Below are 23155 nucleotides of genomic sequence, written 5' to 3'. Positions count from 1 at the left end.
CTGTGGAAGGGTGGGTATCCTGGGCACCTGGGTTGGGGGAGGTCTGTAAAACACTGATGGTTGAGCCCCACCCCAGAGTTTCTGATTCAACAGGGCTGGGTGAAGACTCAGAATCTGTATTTCAAACATATTCTCATGTCATGCTGATGCTGCATTTCCTCCACATTTTGGGAATGCCGTGTCTGAAGACGGAGCATAGTCAGAAAGGCCAGTCAGGAAGCTGTGCCCCACTCCAGACCAGACAGGACCGGTGCCTGAAGCAGGAAAGGGCTGCAGGGATGGAAGGGCGGACACAGAGCTGAGACACATTTCCAAGGGCTGGAACACAGGCAGGGTGCCCAGGTGGCTGTGGGAGAATGAGGGAGAGAAAGGGTTCTAGACTGATTAGAAAGTTCTAGAGGGACTGAGGGGAAGAACTCAGTGGTAGGGAACACAGGAGGCGCAGCAGATTTGAGGGTAGAGGAGAAGGGTTCAATTTCGGACAGCTTGAGTTTGAAGAGCCAGAGAGTCATCTGAATGGGGATGTCCAATAGGCAATTGATCATTTTAGTCTGGCTTGGGCGTGAGGTATTGGGACTGTGGGAATGTGGAGCTGAAAGTGATTACCACACAACTGGTAGCTGACACTGTGGGCAAGGACACAGCCACCCTAAGGGGGTACACAAATTACAAAAAGAGCGAGAACCCAGGACTGGGGAAAATTCTGTAGGCTTCCAATAGGCAATTGATCATTTTAGTCTGGCTTGGGCGTGAGGTATTGGGACTGTGGGAATGTGGAGCTGAAAGTGATTACCACACAACTGGTAGCTGACACTGTGGGCAAGGACACAGCCACCCTAAGGGGGTACACAAATTACAAAAAGAGCGAGAACCCAGGACTGGGGAAAATTCTGTAGGCTTGTGAGTCTTGTTAGGTGTGTCTCAGCCCTGAAGCAGGTCCCTTACTTAGTCTGTAGTTCTCAATATTTAGGGAGTGGTAGAGGGAATCCACTAAGGAAAGGAGACAGGAAAGAGCCAAGTTCCAGAGGAAGCTTAAGGTGTCCTGGGACCCCCAGGTGACTCGGCCCAGGGGTTACGAGCTCATGCAGAGGGGCAGCAGATGAGTAGGTCAGAGGGGACTTTTTTTTCCCAGCTAAAGATGGCATTTCCCTTCGGCTTTTAGCTGTCCCAAGGTTGTGCCAGATAAGGCATAATTGCACCCACTTTGGGGACACTGCATGGGTGTCCCAGGCAGACCCAGGGGCAGCAGGCAGCAGGGCCTGAGAAGGGAGGTGTGGACAGAGAAGGCCCACTGCCATTCTTGGTATGGTTCTCTCTCCAGGAGCAGAGCCGCATCTGGCCTCACTCTGGGCAGCTTATAAGGCCTGGTGTGAGTTCTGTTTATGCAAGTGAAGCTTAAAAGGAACAAATCCACTAGCACTGGGGTTGTTGCCACTCGAGTCCTTTTGCATACATTTTTCAAATGATAATTCACTCTGCCCACCCCCCTTTCCCCACCCCCCAAGGCCGATTTATTGAAAAAACCACCTTATATGGTAATACTGCTAACACACCGTCAGCTGGCCTTTTTAGGGACTCTGTTTAAAGAAGATCCGCCTCTGGGGTTTTATATTGCTCTGGTACTTATGCCAAAGACACAGCAGCCCTCAGTCACTGGGAGAAGAACCTCTCATACGCTCGGTGAGTACTGTATGTACGGCTTCAGCTGCCTCTTGCTTTCTGGGGCTCCCTGGGTGCGGGAGTTTCCTCAAGATTGGCCTGGCTACTGTGACGCTGACCCAGGTCACACAGCAAGGCCCTTGGTGTGCAGTAGTGCCTGCAAGCACACTGCTGCCTGCCAGGAAAAGGCATTTCTGGCCATGAGGCATCTCGGGGCAGGGGCAGCTTGGAACCATGCTCCCTGCGCTCAGATTGGCGCAGGGATGTGATGCCTGCCTCTCTATTTACCCTGCTCACCGGGGCCAGCACAGATCGATACCCTGATGTCCTTTGTCATGGGTCAGAATGTCTGGGAGGCTGTTTTAGGGGAGTAAATACTTTGCAGAAAAACAACTTCTTCTCAGGGTGTTTGAATGAAAGACAACAATGGTGTTGGTGTCCACAAGATGTCTATGCTGGTAATGGGAGAGTATTTTCTTCAGTCCCCCTGTGGGTCTCTGTCCTCTGATTTGTGCTTCGCTGAGATGAATGGAGAATTTTCTCAGTCCCTGAAGTCTTAAGGTCTTTGGGGGATAGGGAAAGTCAGGGGTGGGGTGGGGACAAGTGTCCAGTGGCATCATGAAGTTTTAGAGCTGGAAGGAACTTGGTAGCCATCTAATTTATTCTCCTCTGATGAGGACAATGAGGCCCAGAGAAGTTAAGCAGCTTGTCCAAAAGACACACCCAGCTGTGAAGCCACCTGCCAATGCCACTGTCCCACCCAACACACACAGAGACACATGTGCACAAAGAATTAAGAGGAAGATGAGACCTTCCACTTTTGTGATCAGAGTCTGCCAGCATCTCTTTGCAGGTGAGTCAGGCTGGTGTACTAGTGCAAGCCTTGGAGGCAGACTGCCTGGCTACCACAGTTACTGAGCATCCTCAATTTCCTCACCTGCGAAATGGGGGTAATAGCAATAATATTTACTTGGCAGCACTGTTGTGAGGATTAAATGAGATCACGTATAAAGCATTCAGCTCAACACTGTCAGGGTCTGGCCTTGAGTTCTCAAACTTTAAGAATCACCTGGACCACTTGTTAAAACACAGATTGCTCTACACACCGCCCCAGATTCTGATTCAGTAGGCCTGGGAATTCGCATTCCTAACAAGCTCCCAAGTGATGCTGAGGCTACTGGTCTGGAACTGCGCTTTGCATAGTGAGGCTCTAAATACTCTCTTTTATTATTTGAATGTGGGTTTGGACTTTGAGTCAGCCCTCGGGCTGAAAAGAGGCAGAGCTTGCTGTGGCAGAGATCAGTGGGTGCTGAAGAGACTGCAACGAGCAGTGAGAATCTACCTGCCAGCCTGAGAAACCTGGATGAGCAGTATGACATAAGGACCTTGGCGGAGATTTCTTTTCTCCTTCCTTTTGTTTATTCTGCCAACAGTTACTAAGCACTTAGTATATGCCAGGCACTGTCCCTGCTCTTTAGGGACAGTCTGGGGGCTTCTGCAGTCACTGGGAAAGACGAATAAACAGATGAGAACCATGAAGTAGATAAATATATATGAAAGGGGTAAAGCCCTGGAGGAGCCCCGCGCTCAACCTAGGAGTTATCAGGGAAGGCTTCCTGGAGGAAGGGGTGCCTGGGCTGGGTCCTGAAGTAGGGTAGTCCTGGTAAAGAGAAAGCATGGTCTTTGGGACTCTTAAATAGCCCAACTCCACTGAATTTAGATCGCAAGGCCGGAAGCAGAGAGAGCTAAATCCACAGGGCTGGGCAGGGCTGGATTAGCTAAACTAAAGGTTCGGGAAATCGGGGGCCCTGGGAAGGTTTAAATCTAGAGGGTGACAGCAAGAGATTTGCCCTTTGAAGGGACTGCTCTGGCAGCTGTAGGGAGAGTGGACCTGCACGGGGTAAGAGCGCTGCTGCAGTGTGCGGTGGCCCGGAGCTGGTGACACCTGTGGCGTGGCGGTAGAATTACCAGAGGGGCTGGTGATTGATTGGTTGAGAGGAAAGAGGGCGGGGCCAGGGTGGTGGGTGTGGCCTCCGGGGTTGGCTGGTGCGATTCTCTGAGGGCGGTTCCAACTAGAGGCCGGTGGTGAGGAGAGCAGTCCTGGAGGTATCGAGTTGAAGGGCCAGGGGGTTGCGGGGGACATGCACAGCGGCAAGTTGGTTGTGCAGGTCTGGCGCTCAGAGAGGGCTCTGGACAGGAGTTGAGCCGGGGTAGTGAACGGGAGGCCGGGGTAAGAGCTGGAAGAGCAGACGCCAAAGGCAGATTCCTAATGATCAGAAATTTTAATTGAACTAATGCGTATGAACCCAGTGAAGATACCCTTAAGTTAACTATAGGTGCTGTTAGAATTTTCCAGTGTGGGAGTGTTTCTCATGAAATGATTTCTCTGCCAGGTTTTCTGCAGCAGGTCATAACAGGCAGATAGGCACCTACATACACGTCATTTGAAGACGTAACCCCCAAATATGTACCCAACCATTGTCTGAAATCTCATCATCTGAGAGGCCTTACTTTTAGGGCTAAAACTTGCATTTGAAATGAAAATGTCTTTGGAAACTAGCATAAATTCAACCCTCAATAGTCATTGATTTGTGAAATAGATCATTCAATTCCTTCATATATGACAGGCTCCATCCTGGGAGCAAGTTTTGATGGAGAAGAGTAAGAGAGATTAATAAAAATTATTTACTTATGCAGCCTTTTACAACAGGGTTGACAAACCTTTTCTGTACAGGGCCAGATAGTAAGTATTTTAGACTTTGCAAGCCTGGAGTTGTCTGTCACAGGTACTCACCTCTGCCATTGAATCAAAAGCAGCCCTAGACATATGTAAAGGAATGGGTGTGGCTGTGTTCTAATAAAACTTTATTTATAGACACTGAAATTTGAATTTCATGTAATTTTTAAGGGTCATGGAATATGATTCTTCTTCTGCTTTTTTTTAATCATTTTAAAATGTAAAAACTATTTTTAGCTCATGGACTATACAAAAACAGGCCTGAGTATGCCTACCTTGATTTACAATTTATAAAGCACTTTCTTATCTTTACTTCATTTGATCCACCATCCTGTGAGATAGATGTGATTGTTCCCATTTTATAGTGAAGGAAACTGAGGGCCAGAGAGGGACACATGGACTGGACCGTGGGAAAGGGGTGCAGGAGGGAGAAGAAGGGAGTGGGGAGAGGAACTCTGGAGCCAAACTTGTCCCTTTGGAGTGAGGGGAAGGTGGGTTTTAACAGCTCTGCCCTCACATTGGGTTGGGGTTGGCCAGGGAGGTAGGTTAAGTGAGCAAATTATTTGCATTCATATATTTTTGGTTTTTGGCCACCTTTGGGGGAAAAAATAATCAAAGCTGCGTTTCTAACTCCGTGAGATCCTCAATGAAGCCCAGATGTAGTACGTGCTGGAAGCCAGAACAATTCGCTCTGCTTCCCGCGAGTGCAAAGCGGTTGTGACCCCAGGAAACCACAGTGACTTTGGCTCTGGTTCAGCTGACATGCTCGAGTCTAGCCACAAATTACCAGAAAGCAGCTGAGGAAGGTTTAGAATTTCTCCTGCCTCCGGGGAGAAGCCTCCTTCCCAGGGCGGCGTGGGCCCCGCGGAGGCTCCACTGCAGCAGCCCTCGCCCCGCCTTCACCGCCCTCGCTTCTCATTTGGTTCCGCCTTCAATAAAGCAGATTGAAAGCCACCTGAAGTGCTGCAGAACGGCTTGGTGACAGCTTGAAGTCGCTTTGTGGCTTGTCTCAGCTGCCGTTCTGCTTGAGAAACAAAGTCCGACGCTCTCTTTCTTTCTGTGTAATAGGGGACTCCGGGGGGTCCCGGAGTTCATTGAAAAGCCAGACAGGCTTGAACTATAAATCACACAAGAGAGAGGGACGCTAAGCGGATCCTGGAGCGAGACAGTCACAGAGGTGCTGCTTTGCCTCTTGGCCACCTTCTAGCTTTCGAGGTTGTTTTCCCCTCAAGGTGGATCTCCTGCTAGGACAGGGCAGCATCGCTGTTTGCTGGCCAGCTTGTGAAGAGAAAACCGTGCCCATGGGGTTCTGAATCATGCCCGTGTGAGCAAGCCTTAATGAGACTGGACCGTGGGGACCCGGAGATTTCAAGGGCAGAGCAGACCATGTCTGGGAGGGGGCCACTCAGGTGGTGGGATTATCATCCAACATTTACCAAGCACCTACTGTCTTAGTCCATTTTTGCTGCTATAACCGAATATCTGAGACTGGGTAATTTATAAACAATAGAAATTTGTTTCTCATAATTCTGGGGACTGGAAAGTTCAAGATCAAGGTGCCAGCTGATTCAGTGTCTGGTGAGGGCTGCTGTGCTTCTAAGATGGCGCCTTGTTGCTGTGTCCTCACATGGCAGAAGGGCAAGAGAGCCAGAGGGCCAAACTCACCTATAATGAACCCACTTTTGAAATAAGGGCATTAATCCATTGATGAGGGCAAAGTTCTCACGGCCTAATCACTTCTTAAAGGTCCCATCTCTGTTACAGTAGCAATTAAATTTCAACATGAGTAGTAGAGGGGACAGACATGCAAACCACAGCACGTATGTGCTAAACACCTAGTTAAGTGCTGGGACTATGAATGTAAATCCAGACATGGTCCTGGCATAGGAGGGATTCAGAGGTTCATAGAAAGAAAAGAATACAGGTCCTTTTGTTTTAAGGCTTTTGCTGCCAACAGCTCTAGAGAGACAGGCAGGCAGAAGCAAAAGCACCAAACATGGAGAAGTTATGAGAGTTTCACTAACACGGTAAGAAAGGCGCATGCTCGGGCTTTGGAACCTGTCCTGGGTTGATGCCAGCCCTGCCTCTCCTAGTCTCTTCCTGGCTAGATCTCTGGCCAAGTTCTCTGGCCAAGTTCTCTACCTTCTCTGAGACCTGCTTTCCAATCTATAAGATGGAATTAAAATATCTTTTCTCAGGGCTGTTGTGAGGATAAATAAATAATATATGAGAAGGACCCCAAATTTCTGAAATTAAAAATACATTTTTACCAAAAATAGAACCACTGAACATACTACTGTGTTTCACCTAACAAAGCAACTTGCATCTTTTCCACTGCATTAAATATTTTGCTTTCTCCATTGTATGGGGGTTTCTGGCAATTAGTTTACAAACCAATTTACTTATTATTCAATAACTTTTTCAACATGAAGATTGTTTCTGATTTTGATCATTTTAACCAAAACTGTAATAAACAGGCTCTTGGCCAAATCTTTGCACTCACTCATGACTGTTTCACAAGGATACGTTCTTAGAAGTGCTTTTGTCGAGACAAAAGATATACACAAATACACACACACACATATATATATATATATATATATTTTTTTTTTTTTTTCTCAAATCCTCCTTCGGAAAGTAGTACAATTTGACACTCACTAGCAGTGAATGCGAGCCCATTTCTCCATACCTTTGCCAACAAGGGTGGCCCCAAGAACTGGACGCAGCACTCCAGCTGGGGAGGGGTAGGATAGCTCTTCTGGCCACAGCACCCCACTGACAGTCAATAAGACATGAGGTCCTGCTCACAGATGCTGAAAAAGAGCTTTCATAGTTTAGTTATGTAGGACCTCATATTTATCCCAGTAAGTTTAATGTTGTTTGATTCAGCTCATTTTCTCTGCCTTTTGAAATCTTCTTGGATATTGATTCTCCCATCCAACATGTTTAATATTACTTCCTCCCCCAGCTGTTTAAACTGGAAATTTAATCAGTGTATGCTCTATATTTTCATCCAATTCATTTATAAAATTGTCACAGGAGAAAGGACCCAGAGTGGAACCCTGAGGCATGTCACTGCCTCCAGGTTGACATTGACCCATTAATTAACACCTTTTAGTGACAGTATCTCAGGCAGCTGTAAATATGCCTAATTGTATTATTGCTTGGCCACATGGCTTTATCACAGGGATAGCTTTTTTCTGGGCCCTGCGGGTGGGTTAGAGAGCTGGGGCTCAATCTCCACAGCCTCAGAAGGCCATGAGGATCAACAGAGATAGAAGCAAAGCTGGATTTAAGAAGTCACAGCAGACCTCTCCCCTCGTTTGAGCCTTGCTTTAAATATAACTGGGAAGGGCTCCGTTTTATTCTTAAAATTGTGTTAAAAGCTTCTGCTCAGTCTCTCCTTGGCCTTTCTGACCTTGCATTCAGAGGTTTGTGGTGCTGTCTCCTCTTTGCTTTGGTCATGGTCTTCGCTGTCCAGCTTCAGGACTGGGGCCAAGGTCGCAGATTTCTGTAGCATCTCTCTCCCTCCTCCACAGCAGAGCCACCTGTGGTGGCACATTCCAGATGAAACTTTGGCCGGCCTTCCTCTAACACGGCTGGCTGTCTGCTCTTTCTGAGCCTCATAAGTCTCTTTTCCTTGGACGTCTGAAAGTCTGCCCCCTGTCCCCTCGGCTGGGGCCTTCCTCACTTCCCTTCCATCCCACCAGGTCATCCCAGGCTGGGAGGAAATCTGCTCATTGCCTCCTGAGGCTCTGTTGTGCTCCTTCACTGCCAAGTGTCAAAACTTTGTTGGATGCTGTCTTTTAACTCAAAAAAAAAAAAAAAAAGGAAGGAAGCCTGCAGCAAATATTGGAAAACTAATTCCTTCATCACTTTGCATCTGTCCTAATTCAGATCTCAGTGCTGGAGGAGGGAATTCTCTGTCTTCTTCATCTGCTGAAGCAGCAGACCATGAGTCCCATCACGAAGTCCCTGCCTGTCCTCCCTCTTCTCAGGCTGCCCCTTCCTCTTCAAGGTGCTTCTACGCTTAGGGTTGTACATTTCACTCATAACTACTGCATCCTTTTTCTTTAATGATATGTTAGGTCAAGTTATTGATTTTAGTTATATGTACTATACGTGACTACAGTTTCCTTGTAGGAAATGAAACCATTGCAGATATAATCCAGCACCTCCTCTCCCAGTCCCCTTCCCCATCCCCATAGGTAAACACAATGACCAGTCTGTTAGGTATCCTTTCAGAACTTTTTGCTATGTATTTACACCCAACCTTTTTCTTTAATGATATGTTAGGTCAAGTTATTGATTTTAGTTATATGTACTATACGTGAATACAGTTTCCTTGTAGGAAATGAAACCATTGCAGATATAATCCAGCACCTCCTCTCCCAGTCCCCTTCCCCACCCCCAGAGGTAAACACAATGACCAGTCTGTTAGGTATCCTTTCAGAACTTTTTGCTATGTATTTACACCCAAAAATAGAAAATCATGGAAAATACACAATACCGCTTTGTACTTTAAAAAGAATTCACATACTGGTTTTATGCTATACATTCTATTCTGCAACTTGCTTTTCTCACTCAGCAGAATGGTCTAGAAATCTACCAATGTTAGTCCATATAGATCTGCTTTGCTCTTCTCTTAACTGCAATATATCCCATAATTTGGACATTTGGGTAGTTTAAAATTGTGCATTGTGTGTTTTTCTAGTTAAAAAATACCAGTTTTCCCACACCTTTGCCAACACCTATTATAAAACTTTTGATCTTAACAATCCAATGGGTGGCAAATGGTCTTATTTAATTTGCATTTTTCTGATAACTAGTGAGGCTGAGCATCTTTTCATATAGTTGTTGGTTATTTGCATTTCTTTTTCTGTCAATTTTCTATTCATAGTCTTTTTCTTTTGAGCAACTTCTTTCTTATTGATTTGTAGGAGTTCTTTATATATTGTAAGTAGTAATCCTTTGTTAGGTATATTGCAAATGTTTTCAATTCCTTTTCTAAACTTCAAGTCTTTTAGTGATTCCCTCCATTGGATGAAAACTTTGTAGCCATTTCAGGTTTTTAAAAGCAGGTGTATTTGCTTGCTAGGGCTGCCATAAAAAGCTACCACAGACTGGGGTGCTTTTTTTTTTTTTTCCTTTTTGTCTTTTTTCGTGTCCGGCAACGGATTGCAACCCTCAGTGTCGCGCCTGTACCGGACCGGGACCGGCAACGGGATCGCAACCCTCGGTGTCGCACCCGCACCTCGCTCAGCCAGTGAGTGGGAACCGGTCTGTATGTGGGATCCGAACCCTCGGTGGGAGCGCCACCATGCTCCCAAGTGGCGCACTGTAGCAGTGCGCCACCGGGCCGGCCCCCCAGACTGGGGTGCTTTAACAGAAATTTATTTTCTCACAGTTCTGGAAACTAGAAGTCTGAGGTCAAGGTGTTATCAGGGTTGGTTTCTTTTGAGGCCTCTCTCTTTGGCTTACAGATGGCTGACTTCTCGTTGTATCTTCACATGGTCGTTCCTCTGCACACATCTGTGTCCTAGTCTCCTTTTCTTATAAAGGCACCTGTCCTATTGGAGTAGTTATATTGGACACCAACCATATTGGATTAATAACCTCATTTTAACTTAATTACCTCTTTAAAGACCCTGTCTCCAAAAAGTAGTCATATTCTGATACAGTGGGTGTTAGGACTTCAACATATGAATTGGGGGGAGGGGCACAATTCAGTCCGTAATAGCAAGGTAGAGGGAAGAGGACCAACTTTCAGAGTGAGAGCCAGGTCCACACCTGTCTCTTCTGGAGCTGGGCCCTGGTTGCAGGTGGGGTCAGGCCCCAAAGCCAAGAAGACTGTCTCCAACATGATATGACAAGTGGCTGACTGGTTCTCTTCTCCTCCAACTCCCAAGGTGCTCCAGCCCCCAGTTCACTCAGCTACACTCACCATGTGTGAAGAGGAGACCACGGCACTTGTGTGTGACAATGGCTCCGGCTTGTGCAAGGCGGGCTTCGCAGGAGATGATGCCCCCCGAGCTGTCTTCCCCTCCATCGTGGGCCGTCCTCGCCACCAGGTGTGTGCTCATGTGGATCCAAGGCTTTGAGCCACTAGGAATAAGCAGTGCGCTGTGGAGACTATGCTGATCTGTGCATGTGTGTGAGTATGTGAGAGTGTGTGTGTGGGGAGGGGGGCTCTTTTCAAATCAACTGATATAGCAGGACCCTTTAAATAGAAATATCCAGGGCCAAACCCAGTATCCATCAGATACAAAATGATGGTATTATGTCTGGCTTAAGTTTGGGGGGGTTGCTAGGTTTAAAAGAAACTTTTTAAACTACATGCAATTGAACAAGCCTCTTGTCTTTAAGAAATTTATAGTCCATGAAGATACACAACTAATTTGAGATCGTGGGCTATAGGACAGGCAAAATACTTCCAGGGGAGCACAAAGGAGGGAGGGATAAAATCTGAACAGAGGGACTTGGGAAGGGGAAGACTTCATAGAAAAAGGGATACCTTAGAATAAGGAGAATTTTAGCAGATGGAGAGAAGAGTGTGAGCAAAGATTTGGAGATGTAGAAGTGCAAAAACAGGGTATCTGAGGAGGGCAAGCACAAGTCCAGTGTGTGTGTGTGTGTGTGTGTGTGTGTGTGTGTGTGTGTGTGTGTGTGTGTGTGTGTGTGTGTGTGTGTGTGTGTGTGTGTGTGTGTGTGTGTGTGTGTGTGTGTGTGTGTGTGTGTGTGTGTGTGTGTGTGTGTGTGTGTGTGTGTGTGTGTGTGTGTGTGTGTGTGTGTGTGTGTGTGTGTGTGTGTGTGTGTGTGTGTGTGTGTGTGTGTGTGTGTGTGTGTGTGTGTGTGTGTGTGTGTGTGTGTGTGTGAAGTAAGGTGAGGGGAGGAAATATATGGATGGGCCCTGTTTTCTCTCAGAAAATGACATTGTCTTCTCTCAAGAGAGATCAGCACACAAGAAATTCTCCACCTTCTCTTCTGTCCCCTCCTCCATACTCACCATCATCTGTCCCATGTTTGTCTCCTGCTGTTCTGCTTCTAGGGGAAGAAAGGCTCTTTTTCCTATATCCTCATCCTCATTAAGAGAACTTCTGGTGCCTGAATCTCTCTGTGTGGAGCCCTTGGCCAATTCCCTGCTCTTCCTTCCTCTTTTGCATTGCAGGGTGTAATGGTGGGAATGGGCCAGAAAGACAGCTACGTGGGGGACGAGGCTCAGAGCAAGCGAGGGATTCTCACTCTCAAATACCCCATTGAACACGGCATCATCACCAACTGGGACGACATGGAGAAGGTATCTGTGCACTTCCCCTAATGTACTTATTTTAATGATAAGGTATCATCATGCCCCTCATTTCCCATAGACCACTGTGCTCTGTCAACTCTTTCTCCAAAATGTTTCTCACATCCTTTTTTCTTCCTTTCCATCCCTATGATCATTTCTCCAACCCAGGATGCCAACATTTCACCCTGGACAATTGTAATGGCTTCCCAGCTGGTCTCTTTGTCTCCTGACCTCTCTCATCCAATTAATTCTCTACCTGCTGCAAAGTTTATCTTTCTAAAAACAAATCAGTTTGTGTCACCCACCTCCTCAGGAATTTTTGGTAGCTCCTCATTAATCAGCAGTCAGTTCCTAACTCCCTGTCCTGGCACTTGAAGACCCAGCCCCACCGAATTCCCAGCTTCATCATTTCATGCAGCGTTCATTGTAGCCAGCGCTTACCCATTCTTTAAAATGCTGATAATGCCTCAAAAGAGGCAGACTGCCCTCCAATAGCCCTCTTTCCCTTTTATTTTCTCTGTCATGACTTCAGATAGATGTATGGATGCTATATTATTATAATGACTCTCCAATGAAAATTTTCAGTAGGACTCTAGGGGTTTCTAGAAGTTTTCTTTGTAAAAAAAAAGCAGGGAGGGGGGAAAAATTTTTAAATGGTAGAGTTTGTGATGGACAAAATCATGTGTCAACATGCTAATAGAGCCTTCCTAATATTCTTTTGATCAATCCTACTGACAGTTGTCTGAGAGGTCTTGTTTCCACAATGACTGTCTTTTTGAGATGTAATAGAGGGCTTTGTGAGCAGAATTAAGAGATGTGAAATCTGTAATTCACTTACACTTTTCTCTAAATCCTAAATTCAGTCACTCTGGATGTGATATAAGTTTATAAAATGCAATTGCTTTCTCATTAGACAGTGGAGACCCTGAAAGCAGTGGCAGAGAGATCTGGGGCAAATCCCACCCGCTAAGCCTTAGTTTCCTCATTTGTGAAGTGGAGATAGAAATACTTGGTTGCTTTAGAGATTGAATTAGGTAAATACATAGTATAATCCCAAGGTGTGGAACATACTTAGTGCTCAATAGATGACACATATTCATGTATATCTAACAATATCTAATTTGAAAATATAAGTAGACAAAATATTTCATTCGCAATAGTGACAACATGTGAACTCTTTCAAGAAACCCCTAAAAATATATTATGTGCCTTAAAATAAAAACTGAATAGGGTAAAGGTGTCAAATCTCCCCAATGTATAGGCTCATTGCCATTCCAATAAAAATTATGCAAAATAATCATAAAGTAGGTTTGGAGAAACAAATAGACAAAAATTATGAGAACAAAATGAGTAAGAAAAATTATAAAGGAGGCTTGCCATATTCAAATAGTAAAATGTAATATAAAGTTATAAAAATTAAAACAATTTGGTATCAGCACAAAGGTAAAGAGGAAATATATAATGAATGAAACTTTTAACCAGAGGGGAGAAAAAGATTATTCAATGAATTATTCTGGGACAACTGATTAGTTATTTTGGAGGTGGAGTAATCTTCAGTTATAGCCCTTACCTTATACCATTTCACCAAACACATATCAATTGAATATAGAACTTAAATATAAAAATCAAATGATAAAAAATACAATAAAGTAAAATGTGAGCATCTAATCAAATTTCTGATGAAAATGGTCATAGAGAAAAAGTATAACAAATTTGACTTCTTAAAAATTATAACTTCTAGTATGTCAAAAATAAAACCAAATTTAAAAGCCAAACAACAAATTGCAAAAAATATTACGAGTGCATTGAAGGATTAATATACACAACTCGTGCAAATTGATGATTAAAAATATGAACTGTTCCCAGACAAATAAACAAAGGACATGAACAGATAATTTGCGAAACAGAAATTGTAAAAAGTTGCAAATGTGAAAACTCATTTGAAACAAATAAAAAAATTAAAGCAAAACAACTAGGTATGATTTTTACCTATCTAATTATTTCATGTTCTAGGAGTGAGAACACTGAACTCAGGTAAGGGTGAGATAAAACAGCCACTTTCTTATTCTGAAGGAAAGAGGGGTTTAGCCTCTTTGATGGTGATAGAAACCAAAAAGTCTTCCAATTGCCATGCCCTAGCCCTGTACAGCACCAGCCTGGTCAATAATAAACAGTGAAAACTGAGCCCAAGTGTCTCTGTGAGGTTCCCAGCCAGAGACAGTATATACTCAGCTGGGGATCTGAAACAGATTAAATGAAGGACTACTTACAGAGGTATGAGCAGGGTTAAGGCAGCCAGAATGGGACATTGAGGCACCCAAGTACCAGCAAGAGTAGGAGCTCTTACACCCCTACGCCTGAAGGGGCAAGGTGGGGAAACAGGGTCTCTAGAGCTCAGTGAGAGCTGGAGCCCTGGAAGAGGAGTCATCCAACGGGAGCTGTGTTCATGGAGGGTCACACCATTGCTGGGAGAAATACTCTGACCTTTCTCTCCTCCCACCATCCAATGTCTTGCTGGTATCTTCCATCAGCCAAACAAAGTCAGAAGCCAGAAGCAGTGAACACTGAGTGATGCAATGGGCCTGGCCCCCCAGGGCACAAAGCAGGGGAAGAAAGGAAGCAGAGTGAAGAAGGGGGAAGCTCAAATGCAAATAATCAACACACACGTATATTGGCCCCAGGTCTGTGTCCAGCCTGGGGCCCTGTTGAGGAGGTATATGCCCTCTACATGTCAATCAGAAATTCCCAGGGCTGCCCATTCTCCTCTCCAGATCCAGCCCCATCCTGTACAGCATTGTGCCACACTCCAGCAACATGGGCATGTCAATCAGAATTTTCCAGCCCACTGTGAGTCTGCTGGGCTCATCTGGCTTTTGTCTCAACCAGATCTGGCACCACTCCTTCTACAATGAGCTGCGAGTAGCACCTGAAGAGCACCCCACCCTGCTCACAGAGGCCCCCCTAAATCCCAAGGCCAACAGGGAGAAGATGACCCAGGTAAGAGGCCAGGAAAACTTGAGCAGTGGCACAAGAATGCAACATGGATGCGTGGCCAGGTACTTTCTCCCCTTCAGACATCAATGCAACAGAATTTTTTAAGGACCTGTTATGGGAGCAGTCCATGCCAGGCCCTATGGGAGGTGGGTGTGGGATAAAGAAGTACTAAATTAAAGTCCCTGCCCTCAATAAGATTCAAACCATTCTGTAGCCAAGAGGTACTGTCATTTTTGCCAAACTATCCATTATTCTTATTGTCCTTTCAGATCATGTTTGAAACCTTCAATGTCCCAGCCATGTACGTCGCCATTCAAGCTGTGCTCTCCCTCTATGCCTCTGGCCGCACAACAGGTGAGTAGCCTGGAATCCACTCCTTTTCTGACTTCAGAGGAGGTGGGGAAAAGCTGGGCTCCTGCTCAGAAGAATCCAATAGAAAGCCAAAGTCCAGGGAAAATCCTTCTTAGGAATAACAGATGGGGTTGCCCATGTGGAATGCCAGATGTGAGACTACCCAGTAGAGTTGTAAGGAATTTACACAACTAGAGCGTAACTAGTACATCCAGTGAGGGCTGCTGCTCTCACAGTAGTCTTTCCAGGAGTTTATACACACATTCCAGCAATATTGGAATGTTTCCGACTCATGAAGCAGCGGCAGTAGAACCTGTGATGGTGGATTGTTAGGTATGTGGCCCAGGTATAGAAAGGTGCTCAGGCAAACAGAGAGAACTTCAATATAAAGTGATCCTTAGTAGGGACTTGACAGCTTCCATAAACATTGTTCAAATATTCATTCATCAGATATTCATTGATTTATCCATTTATTCATCCATCAAATATTTTCCATTACTCCCTGCAATGTGCTAAGCTCTGTACCAGGCCGTGGGCATCCACTAACAAACAAGACAGCTCCCGCCATTGCAGAGCTAACAGTTCAGTTGGGGGGAGACAAAAATAAAAGATAATTTCACTGCAGGTGATAAGGACAGTGATGGGAAAATGCATGGCATATGCAATTTTGTATCCTGCACCTTACATTAATTTTATGTTGTAAACATGTTTAATGCCCATATGGTAGTCATTGTATGATGGTTCCATAATTTATTTAGTTTACCATTTCTCTGTTGTTGGACTTTTAGGTTGTCTCTAATTTTTATTATAAAATATGCTGTGAACAAGATCCTTGTACAAGAGTAAATTACTGGTTTCTGGATATTTATTTTGCATCTGGCCCTTTCTGAACCATCTAATTAGGTCTAATGGTTTGTTGGTTCTCTTGGGTCTTCTAGGTATAAAATCCATATCATCTGCAAATAATGATAATTCTGTTTCCATTTGTTAGTAATACCTCTTATTTTTACTTTCTGCTTTATTGCATTGGCTAGAACATTCAAGGCAATATTAAATAATAATGGTGATATTGTGTTTCCCCATCAATTATGATGGGGCTATTGGTTCAAGAGGGTTTTATGCTGAGAAAGCTTACTTCTTTTTATGAATTACTAAAAGTTTCATCAGTAGAGATTGTTAATTTTTTTTTTCAAATCGTCTGGTTTTCACAGCCCCCTCCAGATCTAACATTCTGATTGTGTGTGCATATGTGTTAGTTTGATGCCCACAGGATGTGTAAATGATCCAGTCTGTATTTAATGCAAATCAACAAGTGTGTGTTACCGCAAATTTTTCAAGGAATACAAGAAAAGGAGACATTTTACTTGCCTTTTGGAGGCCTACAGTCTCATTTGGAAGAAAAAAATTGATGTGTACAAAATATATGATTGATGATTCTCACAATGGGTGAATTTTCTTTTTTTTTCTTTTTTTGTCCTTTTTGAGACCGGCCGCACTGCGCTCAGCCCGTGAGCGCTGTGAGTGCACTGGTTGGAAGAAAAAAATTGATGTGTACAAAATATATGATTGATGATTCTCACAATGGGTGAATTTTTTTTTTTTCTTTTTTTGTCCTTTTTGAGACCGGCCGCACTGCACTCAGCCCGTGAGCGCTGTGAGCGCACTGGTCATCCCTATATAGGATCCAAACCCGCAGCGGGAGCGCTGCTGCGCTCCCAGAGCCACACTCTCCCGAGTGCGCCACGGGCTCGGCCCATGATGGGTGAATTTTCTTAACTGCTAAAGGAAAATATGGTAACTGAAGATCATTTCATAATAGGTCCCAGGAAGAGATAGATGAAAGACAAGAATGAGGTTTTCATAGGTCTTATCCTCTCTGCCACAGGCATTGTCCTGGATTCAGGGGATGGTGTCACCCACAATGTCCCCATCTATGAAGGCTATGCCCTGCCCCATGCCATCATGCGTCTTGATCTGGCTGGCCGCGATCTCACGGACTACCTCATGAAGATCCTCACAGAGAGGGGCTATTCCTTTGTGACCACAGGTATCCAGCCCCTTTCCTGATTCTGACTTGAGGTCATAATCAAATTTGATCTAGGACCAGAAGTTCTCAGGACTTATGCAAATTCTGGGGCCCTGTCCTCAAACTCTCTTCGGGTAGACTGGGAGTCCAAAGCTGGGGCTGGGCTCTGGACAAGATCAGATGGTCAAGGCAGCCTTGTTTAAGGAGGAAGGGATTCCTGACCAAGACCCCCTGGGGAGGGGCACAAGGCTTAGGCCTAGCTGCCCTAAGTAGCACTTGGCTGAGCCCTCCTTCATACCCTTTCCCAGTGTTCCCTCCTTCCCCAGGGACCAGCTACTTCTCTCCATCTCTATACCAGGATCACAGCTAGTTTCTACAGGCCTGAATGGTAGTAAAGATCTGGTGATGCATTTTATTACTCAGGGGTGCCTGTGTCTGAGGACAGATGGAATCAGTGAGGTCTGAATTTCTAAGGGGAAGGTTTTATGTGGCCCACCTGGGCAAGAGGAGTTTTTAGGTAGGTGCCTTTCTAGATTCTGTAAGATCACAAAATATAAGTCTGAGTCTGGATTGAAAATATGTCCTTCAAGGCCCCTGGGAAGGCCCATGGCTTTGGCAGGACAGAATGATTAGAACAAAGGAGAAAATCCCATGTAAAGTCTTGCTTGGGAATCAATATTTTGTACCCCACTTCAGAAAGAGGTGGGAAATTAACATGGGATGGAGAGACCCTTGACCCTCTTCAGGAAGAATTCTATCATCATCCTAAGACTGAATCTAAAATAGATGTAAGTTGGAGGTTCTCATGGAGATCAAAATGGGACAATCAAATAACAGAGCCGAGTATCCACTTTCTGTCATTTCTGCTCCTTCTAGCTGAGCGAGAAATTGTGCGAGACATCAAGGAGAAGCTGTGCTACGTGGCCCTGGATTTTGAGAATGAGATGGCCACAGCAGCCTCCTCTTCCTCCCTGGAGAAGAGCTATGAGCTGCCAGATGGGCAGGTCATCACCATTGGCAATGAGCGCTTCCGCTGCCCTGAGACTCTCTTCCAGCCTTCCTTTATTGGTGAGGTGCTGCCCATAGTCCCTGCCCATCCATCCGGAGGGCAGGGTGAAGGGGTGGGAGAGGTATGGAAAGAGAAACACCAGGAGTCACAGACGCATTGTTTATTATTACATCTACTCCACATCTTCCCAAGAAGGGCCAAAAATATATAAACAATACGACCGAGAATATCTAACTTTAAGTAAATGGTTAAGGAAATCAAGATAAAGGAAAAGAAGGACTGGGAATATAACATGAAACTAGGAATGAAGTAAACACATGAAATGTTTTTAGGCTGTACTTGAGGAACATTCCTTTAGCTACAGTGAGGAATTATATTGCATGGAAAAAAGACTGGAGGCAGGGGAGGCCACGCAGGGGGGCATGAACTGGTTTGGCTTGCAGGACCTTTCCCTGTGGAAGAACTTGACGCCAGGCTATGGTAGCTAGATGTCAACCTGTGGGCCCTGGGGGACTGTCAAAGATGATACGATGGGAATGTCCACACAATGGAATGCTTTTTAGCAATAAAAAGAATGAAGTATTGATACATGCTGGGACACATATGGACCTGGAAAGCATGCTGAATGAAAGGAGCCAGACAGGAAAGACCACCTATCATAGGATTGCATTTATGTAAAACATCCAGAACAGGCAAATCTCTAAGGACAGAAAAGAAGACCACTTCTTACCTAGGGCTGGACCTGGGTGGAGAAGAAAATGGGGAGTGACAGCTATTGGGTATGGGGTTTCTTTCTGGGGTGTTAAAAATGCTCTAAAATTAGATTGTGGTGATGGTTGCACAACTCTGTGGATATACTAAAAGCTATTGAACTGTACACTTTAAAAGGGTGAATTTTATGGTATGCAACTTACAACTTAATAAAGCTATGAAAAAAGATGATATGATGAAAGTGTTCCTTCAGAAATATGCCTCGGGCAACAGTGGGAAAGGTCAAGCAGAACAGGGGGAAACTAAAGGCAGGACCATGACCAGGTAGGGTTTCTGAACTTGTAATTCTTTGGGGAGTGATTAAAGGTCTGAACTAGGGTATTTGCAACAACAGGCAAAGGGCCTTATGAGGAGCTGGAGGTGTGAGTATTTATGAAATGGTGGCTAATGAGTCAATACTGCGATCTCCACTAGGCATGGAGTCTGCTGGAATTCATGAGACAACCTACAATTCCATCATGAAGTGTGACATCGACATCCGTAAGGACTTGTATGCCAACAATGTCCTCTCTGGGGGCACTACCATGTACCCTGGCATTGCTGACAGGATGCAGAAGGAGATCACAGCCTTGGCCCCCAGCACCATGAAGATCAAGGTGGGTCTTGCCCCAGTTTCCTCCACCCTGTTCTTTGTACAAAGATCAGTCTTCCTGGGAGATGCTGTCTGGCCCGGCAGCTTGGTGGTCTCCTGGGTTCAGCACCAGCCTAGTCTGGGGCCAATTTTATCTCAAGAGATTGTGTTCCTTGGGCACTGATAGGCTGGAGACATACTTAGTGTGGGATCTCAAACATAATCACATGGATGTCATATGAGAAGGGGTGGAAAGGATTTGGGATGAAGAGAATATTGAGGGGGTTGAGGAGGAAATCAGGAGGAAGGAAATGGAAGGGAGAAAAGGAGGCAACACTACAGCATCTTTAAACTTTAAAAAGGATTTGAACATTACCCCAGAGGAGGTAAAAGTTCCAAAGAGAGGATGTTTGGCTGTAGGGCTGACTGCCACTTCAAACTCACAGAGACATGTCTTGATTCCTGGACATCCTCCAGCATACTGCCCCATCTTGGCTACAGCCTTCCCCACCCTGCTTTTCACCAGGGCTTCCCACCTTTTGAGCCTCTGCAGAATGGGAGCCCCCCATCTCTACAGCTGCTCCCCAGCCTCCAGGCCCCAAGCAATCATACAGACCTTTTAAGGGCTTCTAGGAACTTTGTTGCTAACAGGTTTAGAAAAAGAGTTGGAAACAGAAAAAACAAATGTTTGAAAGTTACAGTGTCTCACAATAAAGCTGGTATTGGGGGAGCAGGCCTGATGTGAGGAAGTATGTTCTCTGGCAATATTCTAAGAAACTTCACAAAGGAAGGCTGCCCCAGGCCCTCCCCCTGCCGAACAGAGGGTGCTCATCGCAGGAAAGCAGAGCAGGCCCCCGGGAAACTTGTGAGAACCTGCGGGCTCTTCTCCCTCAGAGACACAGGAACTGTGCACTTACTGAGGGCTGCCATGTGGAAGGCACAAGGAAGGCTGCCCCAGGCCCTCCCCCTGCCGAACAGAGGGTGCTCATCGCAGGAAAGCAGAACAGGCCCCCGGGAAACTTGTGAGAACCTGCGGGCTCTTCTCCCTCAGAGACACAGGAACTGTGCACTTACTGAGGGCTGCCATGTGGAAGGCATCATACCAGGCCTGGGATGGGGCTTTTTACCAGGTCCGTGTGTCAAGACATCCACACCTAGCCTCACCCCCAGAATCTGGTTCAACAGGTCTGGAGAGCCCCCATTACCTATACTGATAAGCAACCACCAGTCATCTGATGGATTTCCCAATTCAAGGGCCACTGCTCTGAGCTTAACAATATGTGTCAGCCTTCACAGAGTTTTGGATCTAGTTAGTGGACATGATCGATGCAAGGGCAACCTAAATAAGACAAAAGGAGGGGAAAGGTACTCCAGAGCAGGGGAAATGGAGCAAGCAAAGGTGCCCAGGGGTGTGTGCAAGCATCCTAACCACATTAAACAGCAGGGTTTGTGTAGAGGAATTGGGGGAGATGAGGCAAGCCTCAAGGACATGGAAGAAGAGACTTGGGGTTGAGGGGAGCTGAAATTTAGGACCGCCCACCTAAGACAAGCCAGAGTTTTCTCACAGCTAGAACTGCCCAGCAATAAAATCTGTTACCTTCCTAGTGGCTGTGCATTCCCAGTCCTTGAGACTTCTGTCCAAGGAGCATCTGGGTGAGTTTAGTCTGCCTGAATAAGATAACTTCAAAAGATCCTTCTTATTCTGCAATTCCATGATTTCTGCAATTTAGATAATATATAGAAAGATTGTAAGGAGACAAAAAAAATCAATTTAGTATCTGGTTTGCTCTAGCACTGAATTCTCAGACCCTTCAGAAACTAAGAAATTAGTTTGAGTCATCGTCCTTTTGGATCTGCTTTTAGGTGGAGTTCAGAGTTGTTTGACATGACAAAAAATTAAGCTCAGGACTCCTAGTGGGAAGGATGAACAATGTATTTATGAATTTGAGAACTTCTCAGATATAAATCAGGGTCTGGGTAGACAGGCTTAGACTCAGGAATGGAGGAAGCCCAGCCCAACCTGCCAAAGCACCCATACTCCAGACAAGAACAAAACAGGGCTGCCACTATAGATGTTTGTATTGGTCAGCTATTGCTGAGTAACAACCAACCACAAAATCTCAGGGGCACATAACAATAAGCATTTATTGCTCCTGCATGTGTAGATCAGCTGGGAGTCAGCTGACCAAGGTCAGGCATGGTTAGACAGCTCTGTTTTAACTGCAGGTCCAGCCAGCTCAGATCAAATCCACATGTCTTATTATGAGGCCCAGGCTGAAGAGCCAACAGCTACTCGAGGAAGTTCTTCTTGGGCAAAAGAGAGCATGCCCAACTGCACAAGCAAATTGCAAGCCCTTGTTTGGGTCATAGCTGCCAACATCCCATTGGCCAAAGCAAACACATGGCCCAGCCTAAAGTCTCAGGGTGGAGCAGTGCACTCTTCACACCAAAGGGCAGAAGGAGGGATGGGGACTGAAGATTTTGAGCAATATCTAATCTACCACAATGTTTATCTTGTTTGTTTCTGACCTTGGTGGCTGCCCTTTCCCAGGGCAGCCTGGCAGCATGACAACATGATATCAAGACGACCTTGCCTATCCCCCTGGGGACTGATCATGATCCACCACATTTGCTCTTTGCAGATTATTGCTCCCCCAGAGCGGAAGTACTCAGTCTGGATCGGGGGCTCCATCCTGGCCTCTCTCTCCACCTTCCAGCAGATGTGGATCAGCAAGCCCGAGTACGACGAAGCAGGGCCCTCCATTGTCCACAGGAAGTGCTTCTAAAGTCAGAACAGGTTCTCTGAGGACCCCCTCGAGACTGCTCTGTTACCAGTCATTAAACATTAAAACCTATAAGCCTTACTTCTCTGTGTGGGGCTCTTTTTTTTCCTGGGCTGTGTCTCACACACAATGTAAAGGACTTTTCACACATGATTTCTAATCCACACAATAACCCTGTGAGGTAGGTGCTATTATTATCCCCATATTGCAGATGAGGAAGTTGAGGCTCAGAGAAATTAAGGTCTTGCTGAAGATCACATAGAATCAAGATTAAAATTCAAGTGTATCTGACTCCAAAGCAAGTGCTCCTTCTTCTAGGCCATCTTGTCTCCTTTTCCTTCAACATGAGTAAAAATGAGGGCTAGATGACTCTTGGGAGTTAAGAATCACAGCCTTTCAGAGACATAAGTCCTTGTACTCAAGAATGATACACTAGAGAATACCAACACAAAGAGTTATGACAGAAGCCACATAAGTGTGACATATGAGCAGGTCAAACAGTGCTATTTTATCTCAAGTGAAGGAAGGTCATAGTGGGCTTAAGATCTCTATGAAATCCTTTGTCATTGAGGACTAGGTTGCATTTTGCCCCCGAATTAATCAATAAAGGAGCAGAACCCTAAGGAAAAACATTTTCTCTCCCTCCCTCCCATCCGCCCTCCTCCTGCTCCTCTTCCCCTCCTGTTCCTCCTCCTCCTCCCCCTTCTTCTTTATCTTCTCTCTCTCCTCATTTACTTCTTCTCCAACCCCTGCCCCTGGTCAATTCTGTTTAATTTTACAAGTATTTAGTGAATTTTTGGCATCTAGAATTGCTGGATAAATCTACAAAGGATGGGCCGGCCCGGTGGCGCACTGCTACAGTGCGCCGCTTGGGAAGCGTGGCAGCGCTTCCTCCGAGGGTTCGGATCCCACATACAGACCGGTTCCCGCTCACTGGCTGAGCGAGGTGCAGGGGCAACACCGAGG

General features: G+C 45.5%; 1 protein-coding gene across 1 annotated transcript; it reads left to right on the top strand.

The window, feature by feature from the left end:
- Nucleotides 1-1595: 1595 nt before the first annotated feature.
- On the top strand, nucleotides 1596-22270 carry ACTG2 (actin, gamma 2, smooth muscle, enteric). The gene is made up of 9 exons (XM_008579885.1): nucleotides 1596-1680; nucleotides 10306-10467; nucleotides 11565-11693; nucleotides 14571-14681; nucleotides 14948-15032; nucleotides 16915-17076; nucleotides 17932-18123; nucleotides 19250-19431; nucleotides 22049-22270. Exons 2-9 carry the CDS (start codon nucleotides 10342-10344, stop codon nucleotides 22190-22192), a joined length of 1131 nt encoding a protein of 376 aa, XP_008578107.1. The 5' UTR covers nucleotides 1596-1680; nucleotides 10306-10341; the 3' UTR covers nucleotides 22193-22270.
- Nucleotides 22271-23155: the final 885 nt, after the last annotated feature.

The sequence above is a fragment of the Galeopterus variegatus genome, unplaced genomic scaffold (assembly GCF_000696425.1).
Source record: "Galeopterus variegatus unplaced genomic scaffold, G_variegatus-3.0.2 Scaffold1973, whole genome shotgun sequence".
In the NCBI taxonomy this organism is placed as follows: Eukaryota; Metazoa; Chordata; class Mammalia; order Dermoptera; family Cynocephalidae; genus Galeopterus; species Galeopterus variegatus.
Note: the sequence above shows the minus strand (reverse complement) of the source record. Positions and strands in the feature narration are given on the sequence as shown.